Source organism: Macrobrachium nipponense, chromosome 41 (genome assembly GCF_015104395.2).
Source record: "Macrobrachium nipponense isolate FS-2020 chromosome 41, ASM1510439v2, whole genome shotgun sequence".
Classification (NCBI taxonomy): domain Eukaryota; kingdom Metazoa; phylum Arthropoda; class Malacostraca; order Decapoda; family Palaemonidae; genus Macrobrachium; species Macrobrachium nipponense.
The window spans coordinates 25,592,080-25,612,576 of record NC_061102.1 but is presented as its reverse complement, the minus strand read 5'-3'; the positions used below and the strand labels follow the sequence as shown (position 1 = coordinate 25,612,576).

Genomic DNA, 20,497 nt, shown 5'->3' with positions numbered 1-20,497 from the left:
TATATTTTATTTTCTCTGGTGTTAGCGTAATAAAGAAAATGGCTTATAGGGATAACTGAACCTTCAGAATCTAAATATTTGTGATTTTCCTTGTTTTTTGAGTCCAGAAATATTGCAGTTTTTTAGTTGTCTGACAAGTTCCTTTTTTTCCAAAACAAAATGCTTCAATCTCAAAGAAGACTGAAATAAGACTTGTGTTTATTCAGTATTATTTGTAGAATCAGTGGTAAAAATTAGAAATGAAATAAACTTCAGTCATTTACTTCAAGAGTATTGGGCCTTATAACGTCAGCGCTCTTCATGAATGCAAATTTTAGGTAATATATAAATCAAGAGAAAGCACAGTTCTAATAATTTGATTATATGTAAATTTCATTAACAGAGAAAATGGTTTATGGGGATAACTGAACCTTCAGAATCTAAATATTTTTTTTATTTTTTCGTTTTCGAGTCCAGAAATATGATATTGTCATGTTACGACAATAAAGTTTTATACATACTTACCTGACAGATATATACTTAGCTATAGACTCCGTCGTCTCCGACAGAATTTCAAATTTCGCGGCACCGCTACCGGGAGGTACGGTCAGGTGATCTACCAGCCCTGCCCTGGGTGGGTCAGACTAGGAACCATTCCCGTTTTCTAATCAGAATTCTTCTCTTCACCTGTCTCCTGCGGGGAGGCTGGGTGGGCCATTAATCGTATATATCTGTCAGGTAAGTATGTATAAAACTTTATTGTACATGACAATATCATTTTTATACATTCAACTTCCTGCCAGATATATACTTAGCTGATTAGCACCCATTGGTGGTGGGTAAGAGACAGCTAATTACTGAAATAGACAGGTAAACAACATATGTTGTAGGTATTAATAAACCTTGGTTCCTACCTTATTAGGCTGAAGACTTCGCGGCTACTGCCTTGGAGTCTGCTTAGCTTCAAGAGCCTCAGCGAGATATTGATCTATGGCTAAGAGTTCTTGTGGGTCTGCCAAATGGGGTCTTATCCACTTACTCGGCAGAGCCTAAAGGCCTTTGTCATTGGGTGCTATTCCACTAACATGACAATACAACTTGTTCAAGGAGCACAACACCGATTCCCGATCACCTGATCCTAACATCCAGTTAGTGTTCTAAGATTGCAAGGAGTTATCCCGAACTCCTTACAAACAACCAAAAACTCGAACATAATTATACTTTCATTTTTACAAAATATACAAAAAAAAAAAAAATTTGTACTCCCCGACTAGCCATACATACCCTTGATCCCCTACCAGCAATGACACTATGCTCCCGTGCGACATCAGTGAGCTTGCTAATAGAAAACCAAGCACATATCTGACAAGAGGGTTTATGTACGATAAAAACACAATATTTAAGGATCAGTCTTTGCTCCAAGACCCAGCACTGTATCTGCTGATACAATGAGCCTAGAGAGAAGCACTTCTCATAGGTCACTTCTCAACGTCCTTCAGATAATGAGATGCAAACACTGAATTGCACCTCCAATACGTAGTCTCAATGATACCGAAGGATTCCTCGAGCAGTTCTTGTGAGCGTCCGTAATTACGCTTCTCACAAAGAAAGCCAAGGCGTTCTTGGACATGAGTCTTTTGGGGTTCTTCACCGCACACCAAAGACCTTGTTGACAAGCTCCCATCTGTCTCTTCCTCTCTAAATAAAATTTAAGAGCTCTCACTGGACAGAGAGACCTCTCTATCTCTGCCTACGAGGTTAGATAGACCTTTTACTTCAAAGCTTCTGGCCAAGGTTTTGACGGGTTTTCGTTTCTTCGCCAGAAACATTGTCTGGAACGAACAAGAATGGCAGCATCTCCTTTGAACCCCACTGTGGAATCTAGTGTGTGCAATTCTTCTCGTCCTCTTGGCTGTAGCGAGAGACAACAGGAATAAGCATTTCCCTAGTGACGTCGCGGAAGGAAGCCAGATGTAAAGGCTCGAATTTATCCGATGAAAGGAATTCAGGACCACGTCCAGATTCCAACTAGGTGTTCTAGGAGTTGCTGCTTTTGAAGTTTCAAAGGATCTAATTAGATCGTGTAGATCTTTGTTGTTTGCAATATCTAGCCCTCGATTTCTAAATACTGAGACAGCATGCTTCTGTATCCCTTTATTGTTGAGAGATAGGTGTGATTCCTCTCTCAGAAAGAGGAGGAAATCGGCAATATTCACTATAGAGGTACTGGAGGAGGACAGCTTCTGACTCTTACAACCACCTCCTAAAGACTTCCCACTTCGATTGGTATACTCTTCTCGTCGAAGCTCTGCGGGCTCTAGCGATAGAGCCCGCAGCCTTGCGAGAAAAGCCCCCTCGCTCTGACAAGTCTTTCGATAGTCGAAAGGCAGTCAGAGCGAGACCTGGGAGGTTGTGATGAAACCTCTCGAAGTGGGTTGTCTGAGTAGATTCTGGTCTGTTTGGAAGAGATCTGGGGAAAGTCCACTATCCACTCCAGTACCTCCGTGAACCATTCCTGGCTGGCCAAATGGGGCTATTAGTGTCAACTTCGTGTTCTTTGAAGCTACGAACTTCCTGAGCACTTCCCCCAGGATCTTGAACGGGGGGAAAGGGCGTATGCGTCCACACCCGACCAATCCAGGAGAAACGCGTCTATTGCGAAGGCTCTCGGATCTTCCACTAGAGAGCAAAAGATCTCTATTTCATTTTTTGGAGAGGAACGTCGCATACAGGTCTATGTGAGGTCTCCCCCACAGGGACCAAAGACTTCGACACACTTCTTCGTGTAGAGTCCATTCTGTGGGAAGGACCTGATTCCTCCTGCTCAGTCTGTCCGCTCTCACATTCTTTATCCCTTGAACAAATCTTGTGAGGAGAGTTATGCCTCTTTCTTCTGTCCAGGTTAACAGGTGTCTTGTTAACTGAAAGAGGGAGAAAGAGTCGGTGCCTCCTTGCTTGCGTATGTAAGCCAGAGCCGTGGTGTTGTCCGAGTTTATCTGTATCACCCCGCCTCGACTATCTCTTCGAAGAACTTTAAGGCTAGGTGTATGGCCACTAGTTCCTTGCAATTGATGTGCCAGGACACCTGTTCCTCTATCCAGGAAAAACTGAAGAGGGCGAAGGTGAAGCCTCCCCAGAGAGAAGAACTTTTCTAGTGAGGACAGGGTCCCTAAAAGGCTCAGATAATCCCTGCTGAAATGTTCTTTCTCTCTAAGAAGCTCAAGATTTTCGACAAACCTCGAGTATTCTTTCCTCGCGAAGGAAATACTCGAAAACCCGAGAATCCATCTGAATCCCCAGATAGAACAAGCTCTGGCTGGGGATCAGCTGCGACTTCTCGAGGTTCACGAGTAATCCCAGCGATTCTATCATGTTCCATTGTTACTGATAAGTCCTCCAAGCACTGAATCTCCGACTTGGCCCTGATCAGCCAGTCGTCCAAGTAGAGGGAGATGTTTATTCCCTTCTTAGGTGAAGCCATCTTGCCACATTCGCCATCAGGTTGGTGAATACTTGCGGAGCTGTAGACAGACCGAAGCACAGAGCCCTGAATTGAAAAATCTTGTCTCCTATTACAAACCGAAGATATTTCTTTGACAAATGGTGAATGGGAACGTGGAAATACGCATCTTGCAAGTCCAGAGAGACCATCCAATCTCCTGGACGAAGAGCCGACATTACTGAAGCGGACGTTTCCATGCGAAACTTCTTTTTCTGAACAAAGTGATTCAGAGCGCTTACGTCCAGAACTGGTCTCCACCCCCCGATGCCTTTGGTACTAGAAAAGGCGATTGTAAAATCCCGGGAGTGTGGATCCTGCACAAGTTCGATGGCCTCCTTTTCCCACATTTGTTCCACCATTTGAAGGAGAGTCTTTCTCATTACAGGGTTTCTGTACCTCGCTGATAGTTCCCGGAGGCGTAGAGGTTAGGAGGGCTGTCCTCGAAGGGGATTACATATCCTTTCTTTGAGGACCGACACTGACCAAGGGTCGGCTCCCCTTTTTGCCCATACTCCTGCAAAGTTCAGGAGTCTGGCGCCCATTGGTGCTTGAAGGAGCAACAAGTCATTTGGTTTTCTTGAAAGGTCTATAGGAAGACCTTCCTCTCTTGTCAGAGCTCTTCTTTCTGGCAGGGGGACGAGCCGCTGCACCTCCACGAAAGGGCTGCTGAGGAGGACACGAGAGTCCTTCTTAATCGCCGACACTACAGGGCGTCCTTTCTTGGACGTTTGTGTTAGTAGGTCCTGTGTCGCCTTCTCAGTTAGCGAGCGAGATATATCCTTCACTACTGAGAAGGAAACAGATGATCCGACAGAGGGGCGAACAATAAAGCAGGTCCTCTGGCTCGGAGAAACCCCTTTTGATAATAGGGATCCATATACTGATCTCTTCTTCAGGAGACCAGCACCAAAAAGGGAAGCCACTTCTCCTGAACCGTCCTGTACTGCCTTGTCCATGCAAGACAGGACGCTATGGAGAATCTCTGGGTTTTAAGAAACTCCGGATCATTAGATTTGTTGGCCAGAACTCCGAGTGACCAATCCAGAAAGTTGAACACCTCTAAAGTGACAAAAAGTCCCTTTAGAAAAGTGGTTCAACTCCGAAGTGCTCCAACGTCGATCTGACCGATCCTAAGGAGTGACGTCTAGAGGCCTCCACCTAAATTGGGAAAGTCCGCATCTGCCGAGGGCAGGCAGAGAAAGACCCATAGTCTCTCCTGTCCATACCAAATACCTCTCTTTCCATGTAGTTTGGAAGGAGGCATGCAGAATACCGTCTTTCCAACTCTTTCTTCTTGTCCGCCATCCAAGAATCTAAAGAATGGAGTGCCTTCTTCATAGAAATTGCAGGCTTCATTTTCAGAAAGGCGAAGATTTTGCCGTAGCCGAGCTCGAAAAGAGAGAACGAGGAGAAGGAGGAGCCGCCGGACTAAGAGAGTCCTCCAAACTCTTGTAGCAAATAATGAGGCTAAGACCCTTATAAAACTTGAGAGTCCCCTCATTTGCAGGAGGTTCGTCATAAGAAACAAAATCGTCTAAACTCGATCAGACGAAGGAGAAAGCTCACGTTTGGAGGAGAGTCCATCCAAGACCTCCCTACGATCTGAAGGAGAGGAGCTCCTATTTGGAGAAGAGTCATAAATTCCAGGAACGAGTCTCCGACTCCTGCCTCCTGGCTCTTGACTCTTGCCTCCTGACTACTGCCTCCTGGCTCCTGGACTCCTGCCTCCTGACTCCGGACTCCTGCTCCTGCCTCCTGACTCCCTGCCTCTTGCTCTGACTCTGCCTCTTGACTCCTAACTCCTGCCTCTTGCCTCCTGGCTCTTGCCTCCTGGCTCCTGCTCCTGCCTGGATGACTCCACACTCCTGGCTCTTGGCTCCTGCTCCGGTTGACTCCTCACTCCTGGCTCTTGGCTCCTGCCTCCTGGGTGACTCCTCACTCCTGGCCGATGCCAGACGTCTGATAGGTTCATCCACGTTCGTACAGGAAAACTCACTCGAGTAGGAGCATTGATCCTGGCGGCAGATACCTCCATACGTCTGGAGGATCTTTTGATCGGAAGGGAAGAGTCTTTCTTTCTAGGAGGCTCCTTTGACAGAACTCCTACAAAGACGAAATCTGCTCTTGCATAGCCATCATGAAACCTCTTCGTAACCTCCTCTTTATCCTCTTCGGGAGGAGGGGAAGGAGGAGGGGAGGAGTCCATAGCCTCCACCTCCTGACTCCTTCTCACTCTGGTTGAAAGAATGGCTCTTCTTGCCTTCTTAACTCCCGAAGGAGACCTCCTCAGGGAAGTTTTCTGGGCTCGAATCAATCGTCGGAGCCGTTCCAACAACCTCTTGAGTGGTCGAGATCGATCTGAATCCCTCCAATCACGTCTCGGAGATGAAGATCCCGACGACGAAAAACACTCACGCAGGAACGCTTTTTACAATAGCGATCCTTGGCAGTCTGGGGTGTCACAGAAACCGCCGAAGGACACCTGTAATAGGTGGGGATCTTCCACAAACCTCCTTTCGGTTTTCGACATTCCTTCTCCTCTGGGCATGTGAGCTTGGAAGAGGTCTAGACCTAGGAGCGTTGCGGAAGCCGACCAGATGCCCCCTCCACTACACTGGGGGACACTCATATCACTGTCCACTGAATAAAATCACTAGCCTTACCTTGTATGGCAGCCATTTTGTTTTCCATCAACTTGAAGGCTGCTTTTAGATCCGCAAGTTCTTTCGCTGAATCTACAGATTCTGCAATAGGAGAAGGGGCTGCAATGGAAGGAGGACAGTAGGCAATACTTACCCTTGGGGAAGATCCCAAGCTAGGAATTAGTTCAGATCTCGAACTACTTAAAACTTCTATAAGAAGCCTTCCTCACTCTTTCTCTCTCTAACTTGTTTTTAAATAATTAGTTAGATTCTTCCATTCGTTCTCACTCAAATTCTCACATTCCTTGCAAGTATTAGTAAAAGGAACATTCATACTCCCTGCAACCCTTGCATACAGTGTGAGGGTCTACCGAAGCTTTTGGCAACCTCACCTTACAGCCTACATTCACACAACGTCTCACAACCATTCCAGAGTCAGACATTTTTAAAGAAAAATCCAAATCAAGTCCACAAAACAGTCCACAAAAGCGTATGCCAATCCAACAATCCAGATACGTCACCAAAAGTCGGTCAGAAGATCAATTGCCGGTGAAAAAAGAAAAACCAATCGAGAGGAAACCAACAACAATGTTGATGGCCCGGGCGCGACAGAAGAATTCTGATTAGAAAACGGGAATGGTTCCTAGTCCTGCCACCCAGGGCAGGGCGGTAGATCACGGTACCTGACCTACCGGTAGCGTGTGCCGCGAAATTTGAAATTCTGTCGGAGACGACGGAGTCTACTAAGTATATATCTGGCAGGGAAGTTGAATGTATAAAAATTGCTTTTTTGCTGTTTTATTAACCCACTAACGCCGATTGGACTTATTAAACGTCGACATCAAATTGTCTGTCGGATGCCGATTGGACATATTAAACGTCGATAAAAGTCATAAAAAAGTTTTTTTTTTAAATTCGCGGGAAAATACTTATAGGCCTACTAGGCAAAAACTTTTTGAATCACGCGCCCTGGGGGATGCTGAGAGCTCACGGATCAAGGCATTGTTTTGTTTACAATCGTTACGCAGACGCGCAAGCGCGAATTTTTTTTTCTTAGCGCACTAAAAAGTATCAGTGACACTTCTCAGAAATTATTTCGTCATTTTGACATAATTTTTGTACCATTTTGAATTAGCCGTTACATGGAGTATTATATATAAAAAAAATGTGTGCAATTTCATGTAGAATACAAAAAAAACATACTCATGAATGTAGCTTTTATCAAGTTTTGAAATAATTCATATAAAAAAACGATAAGTGCCAAAATTTCAACCTTCGGTCAACTTTGACTCTACGAAATGGTTGAAAAACACAATTGTAAGCTAAAACTCTTATATTCTAGTAATATTCAATCATTTACCTTCATTTTGCAACAAATTGGACGTCTCTAGCACAATATTTTGATTTATGGTGAATTTATGAAAAAAAACTTTTCCTTACGTCTGCGCGGTAACTCTTCCGATAAATTTTTTCTGTGCGATTGTCGTAATGTTTGTACCATTTAAATTAGCCGTTACATAAAGTTTTATATATGGAAATGTCCACAATTTCATGTAGAAATACAACAATAAACAATCCATGGTTGTAGCTTTTATCAGTTTTGAAATATTTCACATAAATAACGATAAGTGCCAAAATTTCAACCTTCGGTCAACTTTGACTCTACGAAATGGTCGAAAAACGCAATTGTAAGCTAAAACTCTTAGATTCTAGTAATATTCAATCATTTACCTTCATTTTGCAACAAATTGAAGTCTCTAGCACAATATTTTTGATTATGGTGAATTTATGAAGAAGGAAGAAAAAAAAAAAAACTCTTACGTCTGCGCGTAAATCTTACGAAAAAAAAACCAGAAATTTTTCGTGCAATTGTCGTAATGTTTGCACCATTTTAAATTAGCCCGAACCCTCATTTATTAAAATTTTACCAAATCTTTGGTTAAAATAAACGATCAGTGTTGCCAATCTCCTGGTAAACACCCTCGTTACCTAGTTACCAGCCACCGCTGGTAGCCCTGCCTCACGGGCCGGTCACACCTGCCCTCTCGTCAATCATAACTCAATAACTCGGTATGAGAGGGGAGGAGGGTGGGAATCATTCAGGTGACAGAAAAGTTTGAAAAGGTGTAACAGGAAGAAAAACCTCTCTGTTGCCACAATGAAGTTGTGTTAGGAGAGCGACGAGAATAAACGGATCAGAAAGTAGAGAGCAAGGAGAAGAGAGGAGAAACGGGAAGAGAGACGGAGAGAGAAGAGAGAGAGAGAGGAGGATTAGAGACGAGAGAGAGAAGAGAGATGAGAGAGAGAGAGAGAGAGAGAATGAGAGAGAGAAGGAGAGGGGGAAGAGGGGAGGAAGAAGAAGAGAAAAGACCATCGGGAAGGAGAGAGGAGAGAGGGGGAGAGAGAGATTTACCAATCGTAACATCTCCACCTCCGTAAATTGCACCCATCTTCTAAGTAAAAAGGAATTATCTAACGATAATATAGTACTCGTATAAACTGCGTACACTATGAACAACCGAACGAGGAACTTGTGCTAATGCGATCGACTCCGTTAACATCATCACTTTATTATATTGATCCGCGTGCGACAGTAATCGATCCGATAGCAACATCCGTTATTGTATTCATCCGCGTGCGACGGTAATTACTGTATTCAGTTATAATGTAGCTGAAGCTAACAAGGCAAAATTACGTGCATCAGCAACCTGAACAGAAGTCCCAAGCTTTTGTATGAATTCAAACGCAGCCGTGGAAAAGAAACTAATAGCATGAAAGAGCTCATTGCTGTTGTTTTTTCACACTGACAAAGGATTAATAAAGTATATAAAGTGTTAAGGTTCGTAATACCTATGAAAACTAGTGAAAACGAACAGAATCCTAAATTTAACGCCATCTAACCCGAGGGAAAAACTAGCTTCCAATGAGACGTATTAGTCAAATTTTGGCCTTAATTACATCGTAAGACGAACAGTATGACTTCGTTCCATAAGTTAAGTATCCAGATATTCATTAATATGCTAACTGGGACGGGAAAAACATTAGCCGAGACCAAGTGATATGGTTGAATCTGGAGCCAAGGAAAAAACAGACTAGCCGGCATCCTTGTCTGTCTAAACCCCACCTCCTTACAATAGTGCTGTTTGACGACAAGCTAGTGTAATTGTAATTTAATTGAAGAGTAATAAATTAATATTTTAAGGTAATTAAATTAACTTTATCAGGCCTAATATTAATTTCAGTTGTCACTGTAATTTGATAATACGACTGGTAATAATTTGTAACTGCAATTGACATAAGCGCAATGTAATTACTGACGGCAATTAGTCTGTTAAACATATGAAGACGTCATACATACGAATTCCTTATATCTGACATCTGATTATATTTCACAAGATAGATACCTTATTGGACTATGTTAAATGTCAACATAGATGAACACACGTCTCCTTCAAGACGTTTGTACAAACCTGGCATAAGTGAGGAAGAGTTGTTACGTTAGTCATGTTAGCCAATCAGGACAGAATGAGATGGATACGGCGACGCAAACCCGTATTCGTCATCCGCTGATTCCAGCTTGAATGACTGCCGAGTTAAGTGTTTATACTAAGCTAATATGATGATACATATAATACAATTATAATGCTTTAGTCGGACAGAATCCGATCTTCATTCTGTTCGAATACATTCATACTGAATTATCCTCAGATCGAATTCTCGTTCGTTTTCAATTACACCTGTACTGAATTATCCTAGCAGAATGCTTGAGCCTACAGCGTTTAGCCACTATAAAATAACTACCGATATGTAGTACAGCGAATACTTTAGGCTAGGCTAGCTACTGAATATGCATACGATATATCATCGTGAAACACTAGGCTAGCCGTAGTTAATTTTATTCGATTTCCCTCTATCTGAATATCGTAAGTCAATATGTATTGAACGGAGAAATTAGTTGATATTAACAATTATCGTATCGTATAAGTAGAGGAAAGTAACCTTAAAGACGAAGAAACCTGCACTTCTCTTCCTAAACACTATGTAGCCTATTATCCCTACTCATCTGTATCTGACCTAATTTTCATCATCCTGAGAACTACACCTCGAGGGGAAGGGAATCTGCTGCCAACACTGCCTGCTCCGCGCCAGGGGGGACGGCGGATCCTGCCCTGTGGGCTTGCGGATCCCATAACCCCCAGCACCAGTTATGGCTGTCTCTGGAACAGGCAGGGGAGCTGGAAAAGAACGATTAGTAATTTCAGTACCCCTATTGCTCGATCTATCCTCACTTAATCTTGACATAATATCGGTAAACAGAGACGTCATACTCGATGTCAGCCTACTCTCGAGTCTCTTAAAGAGCGCTGTCTCTAAGTCTTTATCTTGGTCTACGTTAGTCTCTTCCTGCCTACGCTTACTACTTAATACGAGACCTTTCCTATGTTTGAGATACCCTAACATCCGGTCCAAAGACCACTGTTGACATTCCATACATCTGGTCTTGACATTACATTGAACAAGGCCTACAATTTAGGCATAAGGAATGATTATCGTGTCTTAGGGTACTCATCCTTTTCTTGCATTGTTGGCAAAGACGATACGTTGTTGAACTTCTGCTCGTCGTTTTCTGTGAGTTGTGGGCGAGAATGCAGTAGTCGTTGTCATAGCTGTGTGTTTCTTCCTTTGCAGATCAATGTCTAATGACAAGGTATTAAGAGCAATCCAAACCGTAATCCAAAGGGATGCGTAATTCGCACCAAAATCAATCAAATCAAGGTGCAAATGAAGGCCGGGCAAGACCAAAAAGGAGTTTGCTGTGGATACAACTGTACTCCACCGCGAACGAAAAGTGATTGACGTGAGAGGGCAGGTGTGACCGCGGCCCGTGAGGCAGGGCTACCAGCGGTGGTCTGGTAACTAGGTAACGAGGGTGTTTGCCAGGAGATTGGCAACACTGATCGTTCTTTTATTTTTAACCAAAGATCTTGGTAAATTTTTAATAAATGAGGGTTCGGGTCGGTAAGTGACCAGGGCTTATTCAGGTGTTCAGGGGGTGTATTGCAATATGAAAATTTACGCAATTTCATGTGGAATACAACAAAAAATGATTGAAGGTTGTAGCTTTTCTCATTTTCGAAATATTTGCATATAAATCACGATAAATAGAAAAAAAATCACGTTTGGTCAACTTTGACTCTACTGAAATAGTCGAAAAACGCATTGTAAGCTAAAAACTCTTACAGTCTAGTATATTCAGTCATTTATCTTCATTTTGAAACAAATTCGAAGTCTCTTAGCACAATATTTAGTTTATTATGGTGAATTTAAAAAAAAACTTCCTTCCCTCCGTGCGCGGATTCTCCGCCGCAAATCTCTGAAATGCGTACGTCGCATTTCTCGTAATATTTGCTCCATTTCATATTAGGCATTTCATAGAGATTTATATATGAAAATGTGCGCAATTTCATGTAGAATACAACAGAAAATAATTGAAGGTTGTAGCTTTTTTCATTTTCGAAATATTTGCATATAAAAAAAAATATATAAAAAAATTCGACATTCGGGCAACTGTTAACCTTAAACGCCGAAGCGGTAAAAAAAAAATGTCTCCCGTGTGCCGGAGACGTTTCAGAGTGAGCGCGGAAGCGGAAAAAAATATATTTTTTTCAAAAAATCACAGCGCGCTTAGTTTTGAAGATTAAGAGTTCATTTTTGGCTCCTTTTTTTGTCATTGCCTGAAGTTTAGTATGCAACCATCAGAAATGAAAAAAACAAAAAAATTTTCATTCATCATATATAAATAATGCAATATATGATAGCGCAAAAACGAAATTTCATATAAAAATTGATTCAAAATCGCGCTGTGCGCAAAAACGGTTAAAGGTAACAAGTTACTTTTTTTTAGTTGTAATGTACACTAAATTTTGATCATTTTGGTATCAACACATTGTAAAACGATAAAAGCAACACAGAGAAAATATTATCACAAAATAATGCATGAATTCGAAACGCACGGACGTAAACAAATATTTTTTTCAAAAAAATTCAACATAACTCTAAATATTGTCCTAGAGACTTCCAATTTCTTTCAAAATGAAGGGCAAATGATTGAATATTACTATACTGTAAGAATATTAGCTTACAATGCAGTTTGACCTATCTGACGAGTTAAAGTTGACCGAATGTCGAATTTTTTTCATATATTTTTTTTTATATGCAAATATTTCGGAAATAAGAAAAGCTACAACTTTCAAATATTTTTCGTTTTATTCTACATAAAAATGCGCACATTTTCATATATAAAACTCTATGAAATGCCTAATATGAAACGAGCAAATATTCCGAGAATGGGACTTACGCATTTCGGAGATTTGTGGCGGAGAATCCGCGCGCGGAGGAAGGAAAGTTTTTTTTAAAAATTCACCATAAATTTAAATATTGTGCTAGAGACTTCGAATTTGTTTCACGATGAAGATAAATGACTGAATATTACTAGACTGTAAGATTTTTATCTTACAATTGCGTTTTTCGACCATTTCGGTAGAGTCAAATTTGACCGAACGTGGTTTTTTTCTATTTATCGTGATTTATATGCAAATATTTCAAAAATGAAGAAAAGCTGACAACCGTTCAACTATTTTTTGTGTATTATACATGAAATGCGCACATTTTCATATATAAAACTTTATGTAACGGCTAATTTAAAATGTGCAAACATTACACAATCGCACATATGATTTTTTCGGAAGAGTTACCGCGCGGACGTAAGAAAATGTTATGTTATTTTTTTTCATAAATTCACCATAAATGGAAATATTGTGCTAGAGACTTCCAAATTGTTGCAAAATGAAGGTAAATGCTTGAATATTACTAGAATATAAGCGTTTTAGCTTACAATTGTGTTTTTTGACCATTTCGGTATAGTCAAAATTGACCGAAGGTTGAAAATTTGTCACTTATCATTTTTTATATGAAAATATTTCAAAATTGATAAAAGCTACAACCATGGGTTGTTTTTAGTTGTATGTGCATTGAAAATTGGCACACATTTTCAATATCATAAAACTTTATGTAAACGGCTTAAATTTAAAATGGGTGCAAACATTAACTACAATCGCATGTATGATTTTTTTTTGAAGAGGTTAACCGCCGCCGGACGTAAGGAAAAAGTTTTTTCATAAATTCACCCAATAAATCGAAAATAATCGTGCTAGAGACTTCCAATTAGTTGCAAAATTAAGTTAAATGATTGAATATTACTAAAATATAAGAGTTTTAGCTTACAAATCGCGTTTTTCGACCATTTCGGTAGAGTCAAAGTTGGACCGAAGGCTGAAATTTTGGCACTTATCGTTATTTATATGAAAATATCTCAAAACTGATAAAAGCTACAATCATGAGTATTTTTTTTGTTGTATTCTACATAAAAATGCGCACATTTTCATATATAATACTCCATGTAACGGCTAATTTAAAATGGTAAAAAAATTATGTCAAAGTAACAAAATAATTTCCGAGATGTGTCACAGATACTTTTTTTAGTGCGGCAAGAAAAGAAATTCACGCTTGCGCGCCTGCATAACAATTGTAAACAAAAACTACACCTTGATCCGTGAACTCCCAGCATCCCCTAAGGCGTGTGATTCAAGAGTTTTTTGGCTGGTAGAGGCCTAAAAGTATTTTTCCCCCGCGAATTTTTTAAAAAAAACAAAAAAACTTTTGTATGTTGACGTAAAATACGTCCAGTCGGCACCCGAGAGACAAAAAATGTTGAGTAAAATACGTCCAGTCGGCGTTTAAGGGTTAATTAACTTGTCCGAAAAGGTTGAAAACTGCAATTGTAAGCTAAAACTCTTACAGTATAGTAATATTCAATCATTTATTTTCATTTTTAAACAAATTGGAAGTCTCTAGAACAATATTTCGATTTATGGTGAATTTTTGAAAAAAAAAAAAAAAAAAAAAAAAAAATTTACGTCTGCGCGTTACGAATTCATGCATCATTTTGTGATAATATTTTCTCTGTGTTGCTTTGATCATTTTACAATGTGTTATATACCAAAATGATTGCAATTTAGTGTACAATACAACATGAAAAAATTAACTTGTTAGCTTTAACCGTTTTGCTCAAAGCGCGATTTGAATACAATTATATATGAAATTTTGTTTTCGCGCTATCATATATCGCATTATCTATATATGATAATGATATTTTTTTTCATTTCTGATGGTTGCATACTAAACTTCAGGCAACGCCAAAAAAAGCAAAAATGAACTGTTAATCTTGAAAACTAAGCGTGCTGTGTAATTTAAAAAAAAAACAAAAAAAAAAAATATTTTTTCCGCTTCGGCGCTCACTCCGAGACCCCCTCGGCATACAGTTGACAATTTTTATTATATACCTTCGGCGTAAGAGGGTTAAGATCCTTTTTTTAAACTAAATATTTTAATCTCAAAGAAGACTGAAATAAGACTGTTTATTCAGTATTATTTGTAGAATCATTGGTATTATTATTATTATTATATAGTCAAAAATTAGTTTTATCCAGACCTCTGATCCAATAAAAAGGCTCTTCTCAGGCTTATTTCAGGAATTAATCACTAAAAATAAAATATAAATATTTAGAAAACCGATTTAGGAACATCATGATTCTCAGAATTATTGTTTATTAATGTATGGTTCCACTGTTATGATATTGGAGTCTGCCAATTAGTTTTTATTTGTTTCTTTTTGAATTTCTGTGCACCCTAATAGGTGTTCTGGATTTGATATTTCACTCGGAACAGGGTGTTCCTCTGTAATATTTACATTGTTTGAAGCCTTACTAAGGAGATTCAGGAGTGATATTTCAATTGTTAACAACTGTGGCAGAACTTTTCCGTCATTGGGCCTGGGGGTAAAATCTTTAGGTGTACTTTCTATCTAGATTGAAAAAAATTCAGTAAATCTTAAAAGATATCATTGGTTTTTTATGAAGTACAATCTTCCACTGATGACACAAGTGGGAACCAACTCCCAAATGAAAGCATCCCTACCCTACCCCAAAAGGGGATGGCATAACATTAGTATAGCCCAAGCGTAAGCAAAACCCACTTGCTAGGACTGAAGGTATTACAATAATACAGTCATCCCCATCCTAACCACATAATTGGCAAACCAGACAGAATGCTAATCCTAGTCCTAAAACTAGACCCCATGGAACCCATGGATCAGCTCCACAGAATAGTTCTGCCTGAAAAGAAAATGGTCAGAACATTGTCAGGTAGATGATGGTTCGACCACAGGTTCCCGTTCCACTAATTTAAGTTTCAGATTTACTCCACTTCAATCATGATATATGTCCTAATAATCAAGATTTTGTAAATTTTGACATACATGGACAAATTCACAAATATTAATCCTAAATATATAATAACATACGCAAGGACTTGATTTCAAAAAACTAGAAATAAAAATTCCATAGGTCGAAGCTCCCCTCAACCACTCCAAGGTGGTCCCTAGTTGAAGGGGGAGTCTGTAATATACATGCATAACTTTTCCACAAGAACATATGGGGAAATACAGTTTGATAAACTTTTCCTCAAGAATATGTATACCTATAGGGAAATGGGTGAATACAGTCTGATAACATCTTACCTCAATTTTTTTCTTCAAGTGTTCAAAAGCTTCCACCAAGTGTGAATGACGAGGAGAAACTGACACAACACTTAATTCAGTTACATGGACACAGGCACACCTTCCATCACTGTATCCTCGCCAGGATCCATTTGACACGTATAATATTGATGCACAAGAAACAATATCTTCAACTCCACACTCCTGTCAAAATATCCTATATAAATTCAACCTTCATATAAGAAATATAGATTCAGGCATGAAATCAGGTACAAGAGCCTACTTGGGAAAAGTAACTGAATTTATATTAGAAGGTTTTTGTCAAAAGAGATATTATTGCCTATAAAACCAATATCCTGTACCATCATTAAGCCAGAACATCTACAAATATGAGGCACAACTATTGCTTTCTTGGCCTGCTTCTTTCTGACTCACATAGCCCTGCACTTAATCTTTATTAACCATTATACTCACTGCATGCTCGTTTCCATGCTTCCATTAATCATGAGAAAATAATATTGCACTGTAATCACACATTCTCTCAGATTGGACATTCACTGTAGAAGTAATTTATTGAATATACTCAGAGGGAAATTCAAAGCTTTGTAAAGTGCATGACTGAAAGGTATTAAGGGAAAATGCTTTTATTGCATTGAAATGGCACATCACTGACAACTGCAAAATGACAAATTTTCTAAGACAATTTGTATTTTTCATAGCTACAAACTTTGAGGTCTTACAATAGGATAATTTCTTGTGCCTAGCCGGATCTGGTTAAAAAAAAAAAAAAAAACAGATGAAAGCAAGGAATCTTGTGATATCTGGCAATGCATGCGTAGATCGGGTGAAGGATGGTCGAAGACCATTCACCTATGATCACGCCTCAGTCTTTCCCAACTCAGGATGTCTTAACAAACAGAGGGGCAGCTAGAGGCAGGCAGTATAATGTTAAAACCTCAGGTTTGTAGCTATGAAAAATACAAATTGTCTTAGAAAATTTGTCATTTGTTCATACGCGAACAAACCTTCGGTCTTAACGATAGGATAGACTCATACTTGGAGGGAGGTATAAAACATCCTAGACTGGCTGGAGGCCTACCCACCAGTCCAGCTCTCAAAAGGAATGGTTTTTGGAGAGGGACTGAAGCCTGTTGAGAAGCTACATAAATTGATATCTAATGACTCAGACCCTGAGTGATGTACAATGATATATGGGATAACCATTGTACAGTATAGGGAACCAAGGAGAAAACTTGACTGGTCCAATAACAAACAGACACCAGGGTTTGTATTGCTACCAAACCCCTCCTTGCCAAGGAGTGGAGCATATGCTACCAAATTGCGAGTAAGATATTTGTATATTGCATGACCACACTATCAGTATGACTACCTTACTCACCTGTATCCAACCAGTCCAGTGAATGACGTGTCTATTCCTTAAACCGCCCGAAGGAAGAAGGAAAGGTACAAGAGAAAGAAGGAGACCAGCCAACTCACACATTCTCTCATCCACACAATCATCTTAGGTAAGATACAAAGGTGCCCTGTTAAGGGCAACCATAAGTTACACAACCTGTTGGGCAGCCACCACAGGACCCAAGGAAAACATGTCCGCAGATCTGTGGGCAACATCCTTAAGATAGAAGGAGGTGAATGTGGACTGGCGTAACCAAATACCAGAGCTCAACACTCTATGTACAGCCAAGTTTTTTTTGAAAGCCAGAGAGGGACCAATACCTCTAACGTCATGTGCTCTAGCTTGCACAGATGAGGTGGTAGAATCATCAAGAGTCAAGTATGCCTGTCTGATGGCTTCCCGTATCCAAAAAGAGATAGTATTCTTAGACACCTCTTTCTTTGTAAGGCCTGTGCTAACAAAGTCTGTGCCGAGTCCTTTTAAGATATCAACGCAGGGCCTGGACAGGGCACACAACAAAAGCTCTTGAGCATCACCACCCACAAAGTCAGTCAGTGATGGAATGGAAAACGAAGTGAACCTGCCATCATGTACAGAGGGATTTTGGGTCTTGGCCACGAATTCCGGGACAAATTCGAAGGACATCGACCCCCAACCCCTGGTGAGCTTCACCTCACAGCTCAGACTGTGGAGCTCTCCTACCCTCTCGGAAGATGCCAAAGCCAGAAGGAAAACTGTCTTGAGCGTCAGGTTCCTGTCAAATGAGTGACGCAAGGGCTCATATGGACTCCTAGTGAAGCTCTTAAGAACCAAGAAAACATCCCACTTTGGAGGCTTGAGCTCTCTAGGAGAACTCGATTGCTCAACCCCTTAACTAGCAGGGAAAGTTCCCAGGAAGAGGAGATGTTGATACCCTTAAGGCATAACACCAAACTCAGGGCCACCCTGTAGCCTCTAATGGCAGAAATGGACAAACATTTCTCGTCTCTGAGGAAGGTTAAAAAGTCTGCTATTCGCTGAATAGAGGTCACGAGTAGAGAAAAACCCCGCTTACGACACCCATCACAGTAGATCGCCCATTTGCCTTGGTAAACCGCAGAGGTCGACTTTCTAAGACTGCTGGACATGTGCCCAGCTGTTCTCTGAGGAAAGCCTCTTGCTCAGAGGAGATACTTGATAGCCTCCAACCGTGAAGAGACAGGGATTCTACTGACTGGTGGAACCTTTCTGCATGGGGCAGACACAGGAGATGTCGCCAAGAGAGAATCTCCCTTGGAACCTCTGACAACAATGACAGCAGATCTGGGAACCATTCCGCCTGAGGCCACAGAGGGGCTACCAAAGTCATCCTGAGACCCTGTGAACTCATCATGTTCAGAACCTGACGGATCAAACAAAACCGAGGGAAGTCCATACACCTCCAGGTTGTCCCAGGGATGTTGGAATGCGTCCTCTGCCAATGCTAAAGGATCTGGAACCACTAAACAGAACATCACCAGCTTCCTGTTGAAGCGTGTCACAAAAAGGTCCAGCATGGGTCTCCCCCAAATCTGGAAAAGCTTGTCTGCTACCACTTGATGAGGGACCACTCTGTGCCTAGGATCTGCTGACTGCCCACTGGTGAAGCTCGACGGTCAAGGCGTGAAGTTGGCGTGAAACCAGGCCTCCCTGTTTGTTCACATAGGCTACCACTGTTGTGTTGTCCGACATGATAACGACAGAATGAATTTCTACCTTCCCCCGAAACTCCTTCAGACCCAGGACAGGCGCCTTCAACTCCAAGATGTTGACATGTTGCTGCTTGTCCTCCAACTCCTAACGCCTGAAGCAATGAGGCCACCTAAATGAGCGCCCCAACCTGCGAAGGAGGTGTCCGAGAACAGAAGGAAGTCCGGTGGAAGAGAACTCAGAGGGACACTCTTCAACAGATTCTGGTCGTCCAACCACCAACGAAGGGCTTCTCTCACTTCCAGAGACAGAGGAACCATTAACAGGGGAGAGTCCCCTGCTGGAGACCAGAATTCTCCCAGTCTCCATTGCAGACACCGAAGATGAAGACGCCCTTGAGGGACCAGCTTCTCCAGGGAAGACAACACTCCCAGAAGAACCTGCCACTGATCCGATGGGAAAAACTTTTGCCACTGTCGTATCGATGACCATGCCTAGGTAGAGAATCCTTTGAGTGGGTACGAGTTCGATTTTTCCTGGTTGACTAAGACGCCCAGTTCCAGACAGAACCGAAGTAGACTATCCCTGTTCTGCAACAGCTTTTCCCTGGAAACTGCCAAGATTAACCAATCGTCGAGGTACCTAAGCAAACGGATCCCCTGAGCATGGGCCCAACTTGACATGAGAGAGAAGACCCTTGTGAACACTTGAGGGGCTGTCGTCAGCCTGAAGCACAAGGCTTTGAACTCGAAGACCTTGTCCGCAAGAGAGAAGCGAAGGAACTTCCTGGACGTGGGATGAACAAGGATTTGGAAGTATGTGTCCCTTAAGTCTATCGACAGCATGAAATCGCCTTCCCTCACGGCTGCCAACACCAAGCGCTGGGTCTCCATCTTGAACTGTATCTTCCTGATGAAGTGATTCAAGATGGATAAGTCGATCACAGGCCTCCATCCTCCCGACACCTTGGGCACCAAGATGTGACAGTAAAACCCTGGGGACGGACGCACTACTTCCTCTATCGCATCCTTGTCCAGCATTTTCTGTACTTCCTCCCGAAGAGCCAAGAACTTCAGAGAATCTGGAGGATATGCCTTCCTGAGCTGTGGCTTGTCCGACAGAGGAGGAGAGAAGTCGAATGGCAGTAGGTATCCCACCCGAAGGACATCTACCACCCACTTCTCTGCCCCATAACTCTGCTACTTGGCCCAATGGCCAGCCATGGCACAGGAGAGGGAGAGGCGCCTAACCTACCTCTGGCCCTTGGGCCCTTCTTGGCTTAAAGGAGCGAGAGCGAAAGGGGCGTTGATCTTCTGACTGGCTGTGTTGAACGGGCAGGCCCTGCCAAACTTGAGGTCCTCGACGGCCATTAGGTGATGATCTCCTTGACTGCTGCTGGACAGGGAGGAGGAGGAGCCGGACATCTCCGAGGACGAGAACTCCAACTTAGACGGACGGATGGTGCACCAGTCTGTCCTTTGTGCCAGCCCGGCACCGGTCTATTGCATTCTTGAGCTCTGTCCGAGGAAACAAAAATTGGGACTCCAACAGATCTCCGTTTCTCAATGCCAGCAAGGACTCTGTGTCGAGCGATCTCTCCATCCTAAACAAAGCCGAGTCCCCTTCTAATCAGAAAGATTAGCCCATAAATTAGAACTCAGGTGAGCCAAATA

The 20,497-nt window shown here is 41.7% G+C and overlaps 1 protein-coding gene across 1 annotated transcript in view; it reads right to left on the bottom strand.

Moving 5' to 3' along the window:
* The window catches only part of LOC135212621 (breast cancer type 2 susceptibility protein-like), a 256,947-nt gene that overhangs the window by 139,990 nt on the left and 96,460 nt on the right, over nt 1-20,497 (bottom strand). Inside the window, exon 6 of the mRNA XM_064246206.1 lies at nt 15,761-15,943. Within this exon, the coding sequence (XP_064102276.1) occupies nt 15,761-15,943 (183 nt within the window). The remainder of the gene's footprint in view (nt 1-15,760; nt 15,944-20,497) is intronic.